This window comes from Corvus kubaryi, unplaced genomic scaffold, assembly GCF_017639235.1.
Source record: "Corvus kubaryi isolate FWS band 111438036 unplaced genomic scaffold, C.kubaryi_AGA036_p1.0 split1-65, whole genome shotgun sequence".
Classification (NCBI taxonomy): domain Eukaryota; kingdom Metazoa; phylum Chordata; class Aves; order Passeriformes; family Corvidae; genus Corvus; species Corvus kubaryi.
This window is the reverse complement of record NW_024582080.1, coordinates 7182242-7201140: the sequence shown is the minus strand read 5'-3', so window position 1 is coordinate 7201140 and position 18899 is coordinate 7182242. Positions and strand designations below refer to the sequence as shown.

Here is an 18899-nt window from a genome sequence, read left to right as displayed (position 1 = left end):
TACTGTCAATAAAGAAAAAAGATTGGGTGAAACAAGATCTGAATAAACAAAGCCAGTTTATAAAAAATGCATATTTTCTATATTTAAAGATTTTCTCTTTTCCTTGTACTGAAATATGTGGCATTGGTGTTTCATTTAAATACAAAATAATAGTATGCATAGTGCAATCTGATAGAAATAAATTTATCAGGGTAAGAGAAGATAACTGAGGCTTATCCGAAAAAACAATCTCAGATCTAGCAGTTGAAAGTAAGAAGCTGGACGTCTGCAGTCCAAGCGTAGAGAGTCACATATACAGAAAAAAACTGTATCCTAACTTGTAAAAATAGGTCATAGGAGTATAATAAAAAAGGAAACATAAAGATATAATGGCAGGAAATAGGACTGCAGAGGAAAAAATATAGGGCAAAATTATAAAGCTCTGTGTTTGTTGCACTAGTTCCTGTGCAAAGGCCTCAAAGATTCTATATTTCATAGTTTAAGGCCAATCTTGTCTCTTAGCATATTAAAGATTTGCTAAATTAGGATTAAGCTCTTGAAGGAGCTAGGATCAAAGCTTTTATAGCCAATGTTGAAGTGCATATTCTAATGCTTATAATTGCTAAATAGACATTGATTTGGCATATTATATGCATCATAACTTACAGCAGAGTTAATTAATTGGCAGTTACATTTCTTCCTAGGTAGCCTGTGGCACTTTTTGATTAACTTTTAAACAAATTTAGTTCAGATTTTCTATTTCCTATGCTTTTTTTCCTTTTCCCATGGCCTAAATGGGGTGACTGAAAAAATATTCATAGGTCCTTTCTACATTGTGATGATACTGCATTTTATAAGAAAATGGTGAAGAAGTTGGACTCTACTCAGAAGAGCAAACAGTTCTTTGCAAACGTGAGAGATGAAAACTCTGCACTCTTGTCCTGAGTCACGAAGCAGCACAGAAAAGTGGGAGTCAGAGCCCAGCTTGAGTGTACAAAGATGCAAGGGCTGAATCACGGAACCAGGTCATTCCTCAGCTGCAAGTTCAGCGCTGTGAGCCAGTTTGCTGGAAACACTTCCAGCTTGGGACTTATTCTGCTGTCCTTACAGTAAACACCCGTTAAAATACTGAGAGATTTGTCACTGATTTTCACAAAGCAACATCTATTTGTGACAAATAGTAAATGTTTTACATTTGCAAATCTGATAGGTTTTTTCTCCAATTCACGTGGCCAGATGGATTTTATAGCTCTGATTTGGAATATTCAGCAGGCCTCTGAAAACATAAGTTAGAGAAGTGTGCTCACCTCCACAACCAGGTCTCTTTCCAGGAACTAGAGGGGCACAGATTGCAGTGAACATTTTGCAGTGAGAACATACTTGGGGTTGTTTTTTTTCTCACAGAAATTATTTGGCAGTACAACTTCTCTGATAAAATGTACTTAAAACACCTCCAGCTTTATTTTTAGCTATCTAAGTTAAAACCACCTTCTCCCGGAATTGTGTCCTGGTAAGAATATTTTAAATAACTTGTAATAAAAATTCCACTTACACACTCTCTTGGTGTATCTACCTCTGTAAATAATATAACCTTTCGTGACTTAACAGTACCTTCATTTTCACTAATTGAAGGTCTTCCCTTTGTCTGTTTTCTGATGGGGAAGGCATCAGTTTTTTATTTGGGTGTAGTTGCATATTGAGAGTGTAATATACATGTTCTTGAAGAGCGATTCATACAGTAAGACCATAACTTTCTGAACGTTTGCAGTGCTCTGAAGACCATATTCACAAGGAGGGAAATTTAGCCTTTATACATAATTTGGAGCTCCATTATTGTCTGGGTTTATTGATTTATTGTGTAATGTCTGTGTTGATGATTTTTCCGTAGGTTGCGGACAGGCCTGAGAAAGATGAATTTTGCCCTCCACCATACACTCACTATGAGGTCCCACCAAGCTTTTATCGATCTGCCATGATACTGAAGCCACAGTTAGGACTGGGTGCAGTGTCCAGGTTACCGTCTGCCAAGAGCAGGATTCTCATTGCGAGTCAAAGGGCCTCAGGTAGTTGTCTCCATCAGCAAGGAGAAATAACAAGTGCTCCCAGCCTCTACCATCCTGATGCTTCAGGTAAAGTATGAACTTTCTTTCCTTTCCCTTTACTGTAGTCACCAATAAGATACCTTTTTTTGAGACAGAAAAGTCACAAAATGAGCAACATTTTGACCTGATACCACAAAGCTCCAACAGCACTCTTTGAGGTGTGCCTTTTTATCCTGCAGCAAGGCTGACTAGGGAGTCTGGGACTTGTGCAAAGGTTGTTTAGCAGGTCATTGCCAAAGAAAGAGAATAGTTTTCAACAATAATTCTCATTTTTCACCTTTTTATCTTCCTCCGCCTTGTAAATGCCTGAAAATTCTTTGGTTTTGTTCTGGGAAGATAATGGGACATTTTCTTCCATCACGAAGACCCCGCCCTTCAGTCTGGATTTGACATTCCCCACCATGTTGTGCTCTGAAAACCTGGGCAGTGCTCAAATGTGCCAACAGAGATCTTGATTCTCTAAAGGCCTGGTATACACCTCTTTGGAGACAACACTTCTAATACCTCTTTCTTCCAGCTATTGCCCACCTCAGCATGACCCTGGGCAGAATTACAGGGGATGGAAAAGCACAAGAAGAGCTGGAAGGAGAAGTGTATGGTGCCACAAGAAAGAGACAATAATTACTTCTACAGGACACTCCTCGGTAGCCTGGAAAAGCATGGAGGTTTTAACAATGCACATTTAAACCGGCAAGTTCAGAGAAAACTGAAAATCAGTCATTGCCAGAGTGAAATGTAGCAGCTATTTAACAGACTAGAAGTCTGCAGAGATTTTTAAAAATAGTCATAAGAGCTAAAGTTAATGAATGACTTAAGGTCATATGATGCCTCCTCTTGCCCCAGGATGGGATTCCTTCTGGTGTATGCTTATTTAACCTGTTCATGAAAAACTCTTTATAAAAATCTTCAGTATGAGATCTTGGAGCCTCTGAAAGCAGGACTGCTCCAATGCATTACCTTTTTTCTGGTTAAAAGTGTTCCCTAGCCTTTTGCCTAATGCCCTTTGTTACAATTTGTTTCCTCTTTCATCTGGAGTGGTTGTGGGGTGTTTTCCTCTTTGCAGGTATTTGAAAACTATTACTGTCTCTCCCCAGCATCCATTTATCTGTACTAAGAAGCAGGAGAAATTTAGAAAAATTTTGAATGGAAATGCACGAGTGCATCTTGACTTTACCATGAGAGGACAGTCTCAGTCAGTAATACAGGTTGACGGGATTTGGAGTTTATCAGAAAATCAAGCTTCTCTGTAACACAGTGCCTCTTGCCAGTATCCTTTGCTATCTGACCCTGCATCTGGAGTTTATCTGTGCTGATGCCATTAGTAGAAGCTGACCAAGCTGTATGTGGCTTCTGAGACACCCCAAGATTGCAGCCTGGGTAGTAAATACCATTTCAGCCCTGTGACTTGAGTTCAGTCAGCACTGAGCATGGGAGTACAGGTACAGAGAGTAATTGGATCATGATTTCCAGTTAAATAAATAAATGCAGTTAAATAAACTGCAAGAGCCTGTGAGTTCAGGATATGAGTAGGGTAAGCCCTTGTGTAACAGGAACCAGTTTGGGAGATAGATACGAGAGAAAATGCAAACAGGACCTATTACCCAATAAACGGTCTTTTCTGATCCTCAGAAATGAACATTGCCTCCATTCTTATTCATCCATCACCCATCCATTACCCACATTATCCTGCATCACTGATGCTAGCAGACACGACTTTTCCTTAGCCACTTCTAATCCATATAGGACCTCGTCTTGTATGTATTCATTTCCTGTCTTCCTATGTTATGTGACATTCTAAAATCTAAACAGGATCAGCTTATCAGTCCCGTTTTTTGTCTGTAATGCTGCCTTTAAAAATGCTAGTGCATGAGAAGTGTACATAAGTAAATTGCGCCAGCTGTTACTGTGATTCTATTCACTAAAGCTGTATTTCTTAAAGTTTTCATATTTCTCAGGGTTTTCTTGTTATTTTTAAAATTTTTTAAAATTATATATTTTTTAAATCACTGATTATTTTTTGGACCTTGTCTGCTTTGGAGGTCAAATTTAATTCATAGCTCTCCATAATTTCCTTCCTACAGCTGTTATTTTTCTCTCTAGTCTGTTCCTACCTTGCTGTTTCAAAAAGGGTACTAAAGATAACTCATGGTAGTCCAATAATCTGTCATCTCTTTCAGAGCCCCAAAGTGTGTCTCATCTGGTCTTTGGGCTCTGACTGTTTTTATGGATTTTACATTACACAAGACTTGTTCTGGAGAGGTTGCTAATGTCTCTAGTTTTTCACTGTCCACCCCAGGACACATTGTTTTCACTTCTGGCATCTCACCTTCCATTTTCCTTGCAAGATGAAGAATGTGTTTAATTTTTCTGCAACACCTTACTCTGTTGCAAAGTGATTTTCATTGCTCTCTTTTGGTTCAGTACCTCCCCTTACTTATCTTTCGTGTACTTCTGACATCTTATGTTCGTTTCTTTACATTCATTTATTTTTGGTATTTTATTTCCCAATTATCCATCCAAGATTGTCTATAATCACCTTTTCCTTGACCAAAGCCTTTTTCCTTGCATGCCTCAAATGACCTAATCTTTCTCTCAGCAATATATAACTTCATAGGTCAGCTTACCAGACTTCTTGTCTTTAAAACTTCCTTTTAAGAAGAATGAATTGGTCATGAAAGAGGCTGATGTGACAGGAGAAAGGATAAGACTGGTACAGGAGTGCAGAGGCATCAGAGAACTGCCTCCTGCGCCTGTATCCACAGCAGAGCACACATGCAGACCAGAGATGGGTTGCTGGTTGCCACGGAGGGGATGGATGCGACAGCAGCCCCTGGCATGCCAGAGCTGTTGGGGTGTTAATTAGAGGGGCTCATAATAAGGTCAGGCACCTTTAAGCCATCTGTGTTAAAGTACTCAACACCATTTTCAACCACTTTCCCTTAATTTGGCTGTTAGCTGTACTATTATTTGCAGTATATTTGATCTGCATCATTGCTTTTGCTGCACTGTTTGAAAAACAGGATTAAGCACAGCTTTGATAAAGTCATATTTGCAAACATGAGCAAATGACATGCATGAACATATGGTCAGCATCCTGAATGCAGAGCCAGTAAGACTTGCTCACGGGTGTTGTGGGGTGTGTGAGCTTGGGTATCGGCAGCAAAAGAAGCTAGGGAGTCAGGGGTATATTTCTCTCAAAGATACCAGGCCTGCCTTCAAGGTTGCTAATCGGCATCTCTTGCAGCTTGATCCTGAGCTTTTAATCCAGTTTCCAATCCTAGTGATATCAGTCCTGCCCTGAGGTAATGGAAACAGAAGGATCCAGCCAGTTGCTACCCCATGACAAAGTGTGAGGTACCGCGGAGGCTTTTAGACTGAAATCGCTGTGGTATCGAGGACAGCAGCAGTGCCTCATAATGAGGATTTTATTCCCCTTTGCCATACCATTCATAATACAGCAGTCTGGTTAAGCAGCACTGATAAGCTGAGTGGTTTGGCCCATGTATAATACTAATCCTCATAAAACTGACTCTGAAGTAATTGATAATTAAATCCCTGAACTGCTGTGATGGACTGCAAGTAGTACAAGAATATTAGGGGCTTTGTTAGTTTTAAGTCATGCTAGGTAGAAAGTAAAATAATGATGGGTGTTCCCTCAAGTGTGATCTCTAGGTGTGATGCTTAAAGCGTGGTTGGACCAGTGATCCTTCTTCATCAGTAGGATATAGGACATGTGGTGGCATGGGCTGCAAATTCCTTATTAAGCAGTGCTGCTCCTTCGGTGGTGCTTTGCCTCAGATGGGTCAAACAAGCAGCCTGACTGTAAGAAAAAGGGTTCTGCAAAGTAGGTAAAATAAGAAGTCTTTGAATGATGATATAGGTGCCATAGAGTCTCTGAAAGCTTAATGTTTGTTTATTTTATGTAAATAGACTCTGCTCTTTCTATGGGAAACTTGTAATTCAAAACAAGCATTGACAGATACTGTGTCTATAACATGTAAAATATTAATATGTTTTCCTTGGTTATAAAGACTTCTTGAAGCAAATGTGTTAGGATTTGCGTTTGGTAGCTGATTATTTTGATGGAATTAATGTCTGATTTTGAAAAGTATAACAGAGATCTCATCATTAAAACTTCACTTTAATTGCGCTCATTAATTTAACTTAATTCTACATTTTTCAGTAGTGTTTAGGGTATTTTTTTCTCAAAGAGTGGGTTAATGAAATGTTACTTCCTTATCACCTCTCTGTATTAAACTTGTCAGTCCCGAGGGTCTAGCTGCTCCTCTCATTTCTAAGCAAGGCAACTTTCATTAAAGATAGAATTTACCCATAAACCAGGACAGCAATATTTCTCATTACACAGACAGACACAGATATATACATTTATTTGTGTCTCTGCATATGTATAATGTATTTCATCTTGAATGCCACAATATGTCTACAGCTTTCTCCCAGCAGGAAAGCTTTATTATTCCTGAGAATAAACAACCTAATAATGACATATTAATTGAACATGTAAATGAGATTTGATGATAGAAAAGAGGTTTTGAGGTCACTTGCTGAAATGTTGCCTTACTGCTACCCCAGCTCTGTCTGTACTTGCAGTCTGAGGTACTTGGATTTGAACTGGCAAGTTTCTTAACTGTTTAAGGGAAGAGGGTACAAGGGAATAGTTCAGAGAGGAAAATATTCTCCGTTCTCCTAATCTGCTGAGTTTCCAGTCGGCACTCTGTTTTCTTTGAGAGAGCAATCTGACTGTATTTCATAAAAAAAAATAAAATTAGCTTTCAAAGGGATGCACGCACTTCCTCATGAGTTTTTCTTAAGGACATTGTCGTCATACTTGGGACATAGCCATCTGCCACCTCTCTGCTCCAGTTACTGCGTCTTCAAGGAACTAAACCCCATCATAAACGAAGTGTTGTCTATATGACAGTTGTTCCAGGCTGTCATTCATATGAACAGTATGTGGAACAATCTGGGTGTAGGAGCAGGCAAATACTTCCTACCCTGCCTCCTTCCTGTGAGAGCCAAGTGTTGTCTCTTGCTGGACATCCACAGCCCTTCTGAGCAGCCAGTGAGCAGCAGCTGGGCAGATGAGATGCAGCTTCAGTGCAGAGAATTGTTCTGGCTGCTCTGGGCTGTCAGTGGAAAATGCAATGAGTGAGACTCACGCACAGATGATTCCTGTGCTGCAAGTTTTTGAGGGATGCTGCTGCTTTTCACATTAGCTGCCAAGTGAACGTGGACATTTGCAGCTTGAATGAATTGTGAGATGACGAGTTCTTGGGGTGTTGAGAATGTGCTGAGCAGCCTTGGTTTGCCTGGGAGCTGGGAAGGCACAGAGCAGTTTTTTGGTGCTTTTAAATCTGAAGCATGAGGAGATGAGCATTTACTACCATATGATGGTGGACTGACCCATCAGAAATTAGTCAGTGTTCAGCAGTGACAACTGTTTGGCCTTTGGAACTGAACTGTCCCAGGCTTGACAGTATTTGGATGAGAGACCTTCGGGGCAGCTGGGCTGTTTAGGTGTGAATCGTTAAAGCCTCTCTTTTAAAGCCCCTTTCCTCAGTTCTTGTTCAGAGAGAACTTGTTACATCTATAGAGGGAAACCACAAAAGCAGAGGCAACAGAACAGGTTTCTCACTTGTGTGATTTGTTTTTAATCTGCAAAGATACCAGTGTTTGGGTTAACTATGAGCTGGGTTAACTCAGCAGTCTTGTATTGTCTCTGACTGACGCAGTGACACTGGAGGTAAGTTCTTTACCCCATATTCCCCAATATGAGATGAGAATAGAGATGTTCAGAGCATCAGAAAGTGAGAGAAAATGACATTTAATGATCAAAGTTTTTACAGAAATGCTGGTAAAAAATTTTTTAAAAAGGGAGAGCAAAGATAACCCAAAAAACCTACTACCAGATGACAAAGACTTGCCAAGGATCCCTGAATTAGGGAGTTTTGAAGTCTTGAACTGCTACTCTTTTTCATAAGAACACATCTGTATAAGTCATTTCTTTAATTTTTTAATCATTTCAGCTAAAACATATTTCAGATTTCACAGAGAAGTTACATGAAAGTTGCTTCTTAACCGTGCATGAAGATGCAATTCTTGTGCAGTGGGGATGCATAAGAAGTGAAGTTCAGACTTTTATTAAGTCTCCCCAGGCACATCTAGTTTGTGTCAATCAGTCCCTACCTCAAAATGTTTTCATGTTTCTGGATGGGAACAGCTTGAAGTGTCATAGAAAATCACTTGAGTGCATACAGACAACAATACTTAATTCGATAATTAGCTTCAGGCAGTGAGAAAACTGGAAAGATTTTTAAGCTTATTTTGGCAGATTTTTATTGAAATAAAAGCTGCTCATTAAAATAACTTTTGTATTGAACTCCCAGACCTTGCTTGAAGGAGTACTTCTATACTTTTAAGAAACAGAAATAAAGCAAAAAACATGCACGAGAAAACTTGATGATGTTTAGAACAGAAAGTACATACAATAGACGTATGTCTCATGTATTTTAATGAGAAAGAAGGCACAAAATTACTTAGCTTTAAGGATTTGAATGCATCCCTAATGAGGATAATGTCCTGCCCCAGGTGCTCATGGTACAGAAGAACTGGATTACAAAAAAGGCGAAAAATAATTTCAGGATGATGATGAGTTCAAGATGCAAAATATTGTTAGTTCAGGGGGAATTTGAATAGAAGTAATAAACTAGAAACACACACAGAAGTGTGAGAAAAAAACACTGAATCCTCTCCCCAAATCTCGAAGAATGACTTTGAAGAAAAGGTGAAGATGGCTGGGCAGTTTGTCACCAAAACTGTTTTGGTTTTAAGGAAATTCTTCTTCTTCAGTTACAGCTTGGTGGGTCATGGACTGCAGAGAAAAGTCAGTCTGGGGACTTGCTGTGGGCATCCCTGTGGCTGAGTAGGGGATCTGGGAGTCTCAGGTGAAGCACACTGCCCTAGGGCAAGCACATCTGAAATGTTTTTTAAATAAAGCCATTTCTAACTTTATCCCACTGCCCCACTGGAATTTCCCCTATTTTGTTGCAGGAAGTCTGTGTGTGATAATAGTTTGTTGCTGTAAAATGGAAATATCTCTCCCTCCCCCTCAATTTTCAGAGATTCTTAAGAAAAAGAAATCTCAGCTTATGTAATCCAAGTGCATTTTTTGGAAACCTGTAAAACCCACGAGAGACAGCCCCATACCTTCTCCCTGCTGCCGCTGACATGGGCAGGTTCCTTGCACTGCAGCTGCTTACCATGAATACTTGTCTCAGCTTCAGATCTGAAGGGTGCCTGGACTTGGTCCAGTCACTGATTCAGCACCTGGAATATTTTGCAGTGGGTAGGGAAGAAGTCCTGGCTTTGGAAGGAGTCTGGTGCTTTGCAGATAGCGATAAATGAGCTGTAGTAGACCACTGTCAAAGCAACGCCGCACAAACCTGGCAATAAACTGATGGTGAGCATCACTGCTTATCTCTTCTCTGTGCTAATGTGCCTGCTCTGCCCTTCACCTGCACCTGGAACCCATGGCTACCTCGGAGCCCTCTTCATGATATCCAAATGAAGCCAGATTCAGGATCATAGTCCAAAATTGCCTCTGTGGGGACAGAAAAGTGAATGGGGATTTTAGCAGTCTTTTACTACTTGCTTCTACTACTTGTTACTTCCATTTGGGTTACTCTGCACAGCATGTATTCCTCTGGGCTGGCAAAGGTGCTGCAGATGTCCATCTCCTTGAGTTTTAATAAAGAGCTCAACCTGGGAAAAACAGGTACAAAGATTTTTAAGAGCCTAGAGTACGTAAATTGTTTTATTCATTTTGCAAGGAGCATTTTTTTATGTCTTTACAGGAATGTGTTTTATAGGAGAACATAAAACTCTTTTTAGCTTGGTGTTACACATATTTCTATTTCAAAAGGAAAGGCTTAGATATGTTAAACAAAGCTTAGCATTAGTATTGTGATGAGGTACACAAGTATCTTTCAAAATCCCCATAACGTTCTTCTGCTCAAAGGAGTTAGCCTTGTTTTTTCTAAAGTCTTCTCAAAGTGAAATGCTTCATTAAAATTAATAAGGCTGTGACCTACATAGTTTACAAAAGAATTAAATACCGTAATAATATGACCGTATTCTTACTGTGCAGTTAATCTGTATTTTTCTTTATATTACAAATGTTCACTTCTTTCTTTGAAGTTTGTGTTGGGCTAGTGTACAAATACTGTTCACTGAATAAAAATGGAAAAAGGGTGACTTTGTGGCCTTTTCTGGCAGAATATGTTGATAGTTTTTAATGCTTTCTTGTCTCCTGTCCCACTGGTCCTGATTGAACACTCTAGAATTGCTTTTTTTGGAGGCTGTTGTTAATACTTCTAAAAAAAATATGTATTTTTGCTGCTCAGGATTCCACAGGGAACAGGAATCTGGTATTCTCAAATCTAGGAAGAAAAGCTCTGTCCAAATGTATGTATACTTGAGGTCTGGAGTCAATTAGTATCTGGACCTTTCAACCAAAAGCAAACTCTAATCTTTAATCCTTGACCCTGAAAGCAAGACTGCCATGATCATGGACCTTTGGCCTGAGAAGAAAAAGAGGAACATTTGTGAAACTATGTTCTGTATTTGCCTGGAAAAGTTTGCCTGAGCAAGAGCAGCAGAATACAGGTTAGGGCAGAAGCTGAAGACAGACGAGTGGTTAGTAACCGCAGGCAGACATCACAGCTGAGCCGCTGTGCTGGCCTAACTTCAGGTGCACCTACTACTGGCAGTTGTCTGAGACTTGGTTGATGTCACTCACACGGGCTGATGGCTTAGCAAGGAGAAGTCCACCGGTGGAAATGGCCAGTGGTATGTTAAAAAACTAGGACTTTACAGGACATGTCCTTATTCCCAGGCTTGGTGCAAGAAAAGGGCATTTTCTTTTAGTGGAATTTGAAAGAAAAACTTCAAAGAAGTGTTTTCTTTGATGAAATACAAAGAAGTCCTGTGTCCTTGAAGAAGATTGTTGCTGGTCTACAATAGCTTCCAAAATTGGAGGTTATGCGTGGCCTGTTTGTCTCCGTGATTTTTTTTTTTTAAATTGACACATAACAAATGTAAAATTAGAAAGTGATACAGCATTGAAGATGATAACATTAAAAGAAATTCTTAGCAGCGTTGAACAATGTTGCTTTGCTGGAAGTTTGAGTTATGCCTCATAGGTACTTGGCATATTTCACCTTTTAAAAATGATTGTGACCTGCAGTTTTTCCACTAAACTTTGTCTTTTCAGTGCAGCAAACAATACGATATCACTGCAGTTTGATCAGCCATTAAAACTTGTATTCAAGTATTTCTTAACACTTCAAGTATTGCTTAATACTGCCTTTATATAGCTGGGAGATAGAGGTAATGGTCAGTGTCTTCCAGTTTAGTTTGTTTAACAAAAATTTATTTCTTTTTCCTTCTTTCAGTTGATCTTAAGAAAGGATCATGTCCAAGTGCTGCAAAATCAAATCTCCCAAAGCCCTGCCCGTCTGGACTTCGTCCCCCAGGCTATTCACGGTTGCCAGCAGCTAAGCTGGCCGCATTTGGTTTTGTCAGGAGCTCAAGTGTGTCCTCTGTCTCCAGCAACCAGTCAAACGACAGTGCTCAGAGTGACCAGAGCAGGACAACTAACCGTAAGTCCCAAAAGTCCCCTTCTTTCTGGAGGGATATTAAACAGGTGTGTTCCAGGATTGTCCAAACTGGAGTTTCTATCTATTTTAGGACTAATGAAACCTGTTCAGTACTCACTAATCTGTTTTGTGCCACTGACTTTGGTTTGGTATCTTGATTTCCCAGTGATTTTTTTAAAAAAATAATATTTATTAAATATTAATAAACAATTATTAAAGTCTATCAACTATTTAAAATATTAATTATAACAGATGAATAGGGGCTGAATGTGAAGGGGTTTTTTCCCCTGCTACAGAGAAAATCCCATTAAGAGTGAACCTGAGGCATTCTTTCTTGTATTTTGTTTTTACCTGGAACATCTCTTCTTACAAGCTGAAATAGTAAATAAAAAGAGTGAACAGTGTTTGGTAAGTAAATGGCAGCCAATGCAGAATGGGAAAAATATTATCAAAAATAAGAGATACAGTTTTTCTCATCTACTTTTCTTCTGCTTCTTAATATTCAGTATAATAAACTTAGTTTAGAAAATTGAGCAAATAATGCCAGTGACGTGAAAGGGATCAGGGCTGATATGATAGTACATCTACCAGACTTTGAATGATCCCATGGCAGAAATGTCATTCCAAATCCTATTTTCTGTAAAGGCTGTTAATTTTATTAAGTACAATATAGTGCCCACTGGATTGTGCAGTCCTTAGGAAATGTGTGCGTGCCCTGGGCTCAGAGCAGAAAGGGGGTTTGAGGGATTTTCATGCCCATTTTTCTCTGAAGACTGGATTGAGCCTGAACTGTGTCAATATCAAAGCAAGTGGTATCAGCCCAGGAGGGGTGCAGACAGGGCCACCAGGTGATATGAGGCAGCAGAGGAGACAAGATGCTGCAGGCTCCTAAATCTTTCACTGTTAATATTAATTTGAAATTAATTAAAATAAAAACAGTTAATATCGTTCAAAACCCTAAAGATTTTCTCTTTCCCCTTTACATGGGGTGATTGAAATGCAAAAGACTAATGTCAGCAGGGGCTTTTAACTTTTCCAATGCCCCCAAACATGTTTGTAGCTTGTTTTACTGTGGGACTGATCACTCATTTTTGGTTATTTCCTAATAAGCTTTACTTTATGGTTAGTCAACCTCTTTTGCTTTGTGCTTTTACCCTACATTTATGCCTTTGGAAAACTTTTATCTGGTGTTGTAATCTTTTAGTCTTTAGTTACATAAAACCTGTGTTAGGGACAGAATTACCTGATATCTGATTAGATCTAAACTACATTTCTGCAAATAAATTTGTTGTTTAGCAATTTCAGGTGGGAATCTGAATGAAATGACATCTGTAGGTACAACACTATCCTTGAACACACTGGGTGTATGCAGGTTCATACAAATTGAAAAGCAATATGCTCCAAGCTGTCGAATTTGAGTCAATTAATTTCTATTAAAAAAACTGTGGAAGAAACTTTAGTAATCTCAGGCACAGAAAGTTACATCTGATTCTTCAGTCTTCTTAAAAGAAGTTGATTTCATTTATATATTCTGGTGTGCTTTTATATTATCTTTGTACATTAGGCCCATAAAAACTGAAACCATATTCCAGTCACTGGCAGGACGTGGAAGCATTTGGTTTCATCTGACTCAGCTGAAGATGGTACTGCTCTTTAATGTTGGGATCAGGATGTTGTGACCAGCTTGTGCACACTACAAGATCAGTTTTGATCGGTATGAAAATTACCCAGGGGAGGTGTTCTGCTTGTACGAATTCATGTAGAGATGAGCTCAGCCCATCACCTGATGAAAAACAGCACCTATAACTTTGCTCTTGCTGCAAAGTTAGGTAACTCATCTAAGATGTTGTCTAGTTTCTCTCCACCTCCATGTGAGAGCAAAAGAATGAGCCCCTCCCAAGGGTCACCTCTCTCATGTGGCTCCTGTGACATGCAAAGCTGTCCAGCCCAGAAGTTTTTTACTTTTCTTTAGTTCCAAAAGGATAGTGCTTCCTCTTGGATAAGGGTGACAGAAGGAGAAGGTGTGTTGCCAAGCAGGTGAGGGCACATCTGGTGTTTAGGGTGCCAGGCCTCGGTAAGTCATCACACAAGGTGACACCTAGCTTCCTTTGGATTTAAGGCAACACAGCTGTTCGTGGGGCAGATAGGTAGGAAGAAAAAATGTTTCCTTACTTGTTTTTTATTAACTTTCATGGAAATGTTATCTGTATGAAACTGTACCATCTTTTCCTATTTATTGTCTATGTGCCAGCAAGAGTTAAATTAGTTGCCCAGCACCCAGGGAGCACAAATTAGTTGCTTTCCATTCTACTGCAGCTTATTTAACACAGAGCAGCAGTGCACTTCAACATGCACAGAAAGGATGTAGGGAAGAAGTACTGGCTCAGGAATCTTAGCATGACATATTATTTCTTCCCTTCACTACCTGCTGGAAGAATGGTTTATTTAAATTAAATAAATAGCTGATTCTGTAGCTACTACCTGTGATCATGTCTTTGACTAAATCAGGTTTCCTAGAGGGCAGGAAAAAGTTTTACTGTTAATTTCCTAGCTCAGTAGGGTAGAAAATGCAAAATTATCTACCTTTAGAAGTCTTCAAACATACATAACACAATTTTCTATTTAAGCAGCTTCTCTGTGTGTAAGGGAGACAGAAGTAGTTGATAACATCTTACAAGTGCATTTGTTATAAATAGAGGAGCTGCTACTGTTGTAAATTGAGGGGCTCATTTCAAAATCATGACATATTGTAGGTTACTAGAAAGCCAATGACTATGGCTAGGTGAGAGGAAAACACTGGTTTATTTTAGGGACGGAGCGTTTTAGGATAAACAGTGATTTTTTAAGGGGCCCTGGTGAGATCCTGTTCTTGCTTTTCTCTCCTCTGCCAGATGTCTTGTGGTGCTAGTCCTTCCTAAACAGATTTCTTTTCAGAAGTCCCAATGAGTGTCTCTGCCTAGGGAGTAAAACCCCACTTGTTTAGAGTAAGGAGACGTGATGTTTGTGTTGAGGGGAAATTTGTTAATGGAGCTGTGATGTGGCAGCTTTGTTCTTCACCAGACTTCCCCCCTTCCTGTGACCCCTCTGAAAGCAGTAAGCCTGGATGTGCACAGAGCCTGTGCTGTGCTTCTTGGTTGACTTCCTGGAGATACTGCGCATATTCAGATTGATTCAATTAAATGGATTTGAAGCAGTGGGACTATACTCTTTTCTCATGGTGAGACAGGACAGACTGCTCAGCACTTGTCTGCTTGTCCTCATGTCTTCCCTGGAGTTCCATCCCAGGATGGGTATAAGCCAGGCTGCTGTTTGCCAATAACACGCCAACTGTGACAGTCTTGCCACCAGCTGCTACTCAGGATCAGTCATAATGGGGCTCTGCTCCTATGAAGTCCTGCCCAATTTTGTGTTGAGACTGAAGGGGCAGCTCTGGTAACCAAACTTCTCAACATCTCACCAGCTTTTGTGGTAGGGAACCGACCTGCAAGTCAGGGTCACTAGTCTGTTTTGGCCATTAAAAATCCACTTCTTGGTGCCTAGGTGTAATTTGTGGTTTGCTCACAGGGAAGCCAAGGTCTGCAAAGCTCATTCATGATGATGGTGGCACATAAGGCAGCTTCTCACCTTGCTGAAGAAGGTGGGGTGCAATGTCAGAAGCCAAAACCCACTCCATTTCAAAGCTGGGTTCTAGGGTGGATCAGGGGAGCTCACCATGGATCACTACTGCCTGTGCTGCCCTGCTCAAGATGAAATGGTTAAACGGTTCAAGGTGGTGATCTCTTCATTTGATATGGATGACAGGGGTAGTTGTGGTTGAATCAAACAACTCAGAGAAGTGGAGGCAGTGAGAGGTCGTTGTACCAATGGAGGTGAGGAGCTGTGGTGTGTCCATTCCTTGTTGCTACTAATGTTCCTCTGCATTCAGTGTGGAGCCTGCAGCTCCCCCTGCCACTTTCACACCTCTCATCTCATGGTTTCCCACATCAGGGCAGCTCTATACTACAGTGCAGCGAGGCCCAGGTGAGGTTTTCTGCTTCAGCAAAGCCACATGGCCTGACAGCTATGGGACGTCTGGGGAAGCCCAGGCTGAGGCTCAGCTCCAGGCCCTGCTATCAGTACTCCACAGATCTGTTCTGTGCCACAGATAGGTTTGTCTGCTAATATTTTGTTCAAGATTACCTGAAAAATTTAGCCCTATCTCTGGTGTACTACTTTGGAGGTTTTCAAAAATGTCTGATATTTTAAACCATTATTCTTTATTTAGAAAAAAGGGAGTTTTGTATGTCTAGAAACTTTTTGCTTGTTTATGGTCTAAATTGACTAGAATTGAAAATTGAGATACTTCAGTCTAAGGAGTGTGAATGTATTCTGCAAAATATGAGAAAATGTGAAGGACTAGACAGTCATGTTCAGGTTGAAACCACTATGATTTGGAGGGGAGAGAAACAATTGTGTAAACATAAAGAAAAACTTCCAATTTAAACAACTTATAACAAAGTACCTAACTGTATTTTCCCTTGGAATTTTAAATGCCCTGTGTGGAAGCTTTCCCTGTGTCTGCCCCAATAAAATTTGCATGAGAGGTTCACAGCATCCACCAAAGGCCCACAGTTGTGGGATGTGGTTCCCAGTATTATCTTGTGATTCTGCAGTGAGGTAACATGATGCTCGGATTGTACCTTGTGTTTTACTGGTTTGAGGGGCTTAGAGTTCTCTCACTTGCTTGTATCTGCATTTTGAGTGATCAGCTGAATGTCCTGCTCACATAATTAGCTTCATGTACTTCATCAGAATAGACTCCAACATGCTGTAAGTACCACGTGGGAAAGAGTTTGTCAGGCACTGTGGAAGAATTTGATGTGTGGAGGACTGGAAGAAGGGTGGATTGTTTAGAATGAGTTAAGGTATGCTAATTGCTATGAGTTCAGGAAATGGAAGAATGTCGGTGTAATATCGGGAAATACTTCATATTCATAAGGTCTACTAGTCTCTTAAATAATCTTCCAAGTGAAGTGATGAAATCCCTGTTGCTTAAGAGTCTTTAAATAGAACAATAGCACGGTGTTAGAGGCAGTTCTCCGTCAACGTGCTAGACTAAGACATAATGCTATTCAGTACCTACCCACCGCTCTGAATGCTGAAGCAATTTATTTTGAGACTGAACAAGAAAATGGTGATGAATATTTCAAAACTTGTTTTAGTATCTCACGACAGCTATTGTTTTGTTAAAAATTACAGAAAAATGAAACTGCATGCTTTATTGATGTAAGCCTCCATGATCCTTTCTTCAATATATATATTTCCCACTGGTTTTTGACCTTGTATTGCCTGGCCTTGCTAAATGTTGAATTTCCATTCTAACAAGCAAAAATGTCAAAGTGTCAGATTCAGGTGGGCGGAGAAATGAGGAAATTAAAGTGAGCACAGGAGCCTTGAATAGATGCCTAATTTTCTCCAAAATGGGTAGAACGTTCAAAATTGTCTCATGGTAGACAGGTGTAACAATTGTTCTTAAATATGTAAGTGTTATGTAAATACAAAGAATTTACTGCATGAAAATTAATTCCAATCATATTTCTATGACTGATTTTCTGTTCAGCTTTCTACATGATAAATTCAGCGTTTTTTTCCCTTCTGACCTTGTTCTGATATTAATGCCTTGATAGAAGAATCACTTTATGCCATCTTTTCACTGTGAATAGGACTGAAATAGAACAGTATTAACATTCTCAGCTTAGTGGGGTGAAGCATCTGGAAAAGTGCAGTATGCCAGCCAGGAAGAGCAAGGGCTATAAGACATTTTAGCTGCCTTTACTTAGCAGCATTTACTTTTCATACTCTAGTTCCTAATGATGGGGGAAAAAACATTCAAAGAATGGCTTGGGGGTGTAGGCAGAGAGGTTTCTCTCTGATGGCAGAGATTGGAACAACAGTACTGAAGTATAAGTTGTGTAAGTTGTCTATTAATTTCAGGGGGTTTTAGATATGGTGCTTGCAGTAATATTTTAAATGTGATAATATTTTACAAGTTTAGATAATGTTTTTGCTATCTCCATTGTTACCTCTTCCCCTGCCCATCAGAACACACAGCAGAGGGGAGCAGTTCCACACTGGGAGGATCTTCACCACCCCTTGTAATGAATAAGTAGAGGCAGGAAGATCAACCTGGTTTGGAAATGCAGAACTACTTTTATATGAAGATGCCAACCTGAAATATTTAAAGGGTTTTCAGATTTGCTGAGGTTAATTTTGTCAAAACTGAATAAATCCGTGAAACTCTGAATTCTGCAAAGCTTGCTTTTTATGAGCAAAGAACTGTTGAAAGAGTTTTGCCAAGCTCTCGTGCCAGCTCAACTCGAGTGCTTAATCATCATGTTTGTTATTGTTATAAAGTGCCATATAAAATCTGCGGTTTTAGTGTAAGAAGTCCGGTCTGGGAGATTCTGTGTCTGTGTTCTAAAATTGTCCTGGCTCAGACCTGGCAGCTCTAGTTCCAGTTTTTGGCACTTATCTCTGTCTGGTTTTTAAAAAGTGGCTTCAATATCCACCTCACTTTCCTGTCCGTAAAATGGGGTGGGAGAGTACAAATGTTTGCACATGTATTGGGTAACGGGACAAGGAAGAAACAGATAGTGACAAATCCTCTTTCCTGGCCCATTTCCACACAGGATTATTTGACTGATTATGTGCACCTAATTTAGTCACGGCAACTCTTAGTGTTTAATCTGCAGAGGGTAAAAAGTAGTTCAAACCACTTGCACACCAGGCTGCCAGACACCAGTTTCACTGGAGAAGGCAGTGCACTGCCCCAGGATTAGATTATTCCCATTACAGACACCCAAGGTTTCTCTGTTCTTTAACTCTGTGGGAAGATGTTGGTTCAGTGATCAGTCTCATGAACTGTGGCAGCCTGCTTGGTGCCTCTATACTGGGAGGTTTCATCAATGCCTTCTTTATTTTAAATATGTCCTATGGCTGATTTTATGCTTCCCTGGTCAATAGGAGATCATGACTACTTTATTTATTGCATTATGATGAACTTCATTAAGTTGTTAGAAGGATACAAAGAAAGCAGTGAAGCCATTTCTAAAATAACTACTTTTTTTTTTCAATCTTTATATCGCAGTTTCTAAAAAGTCTAGTC

The 18899-nt window shown here is 39.8% G+C and overlaps 1 protein-coding gene across 1 annotated transcript in view; it reads left to right on the top strand.

The window, feature by feature from the left end:
- MTUS2 (microtubule associated scaffold protein 2) overlaps positions 1 to 18899 on the top strand; it is a 251169-nt gene that overhangs the window by 107062 nt on the left and 125208 nt on the right. Inside the window, exons 4-5 of the mRNA XM_042014068.1 lie at positions 1868 to 2108; positions 11552 to 11758. Of these exons, the coding sequence (XP_041870002.1) occupies positions 1868 to 2108; positions 11552 to 11758 (448 nt within the window). The remainder of the gene's footprint in view (positions 1 to 1867; positions 2109 to 11551; positions 11759 to 18899) is intronic.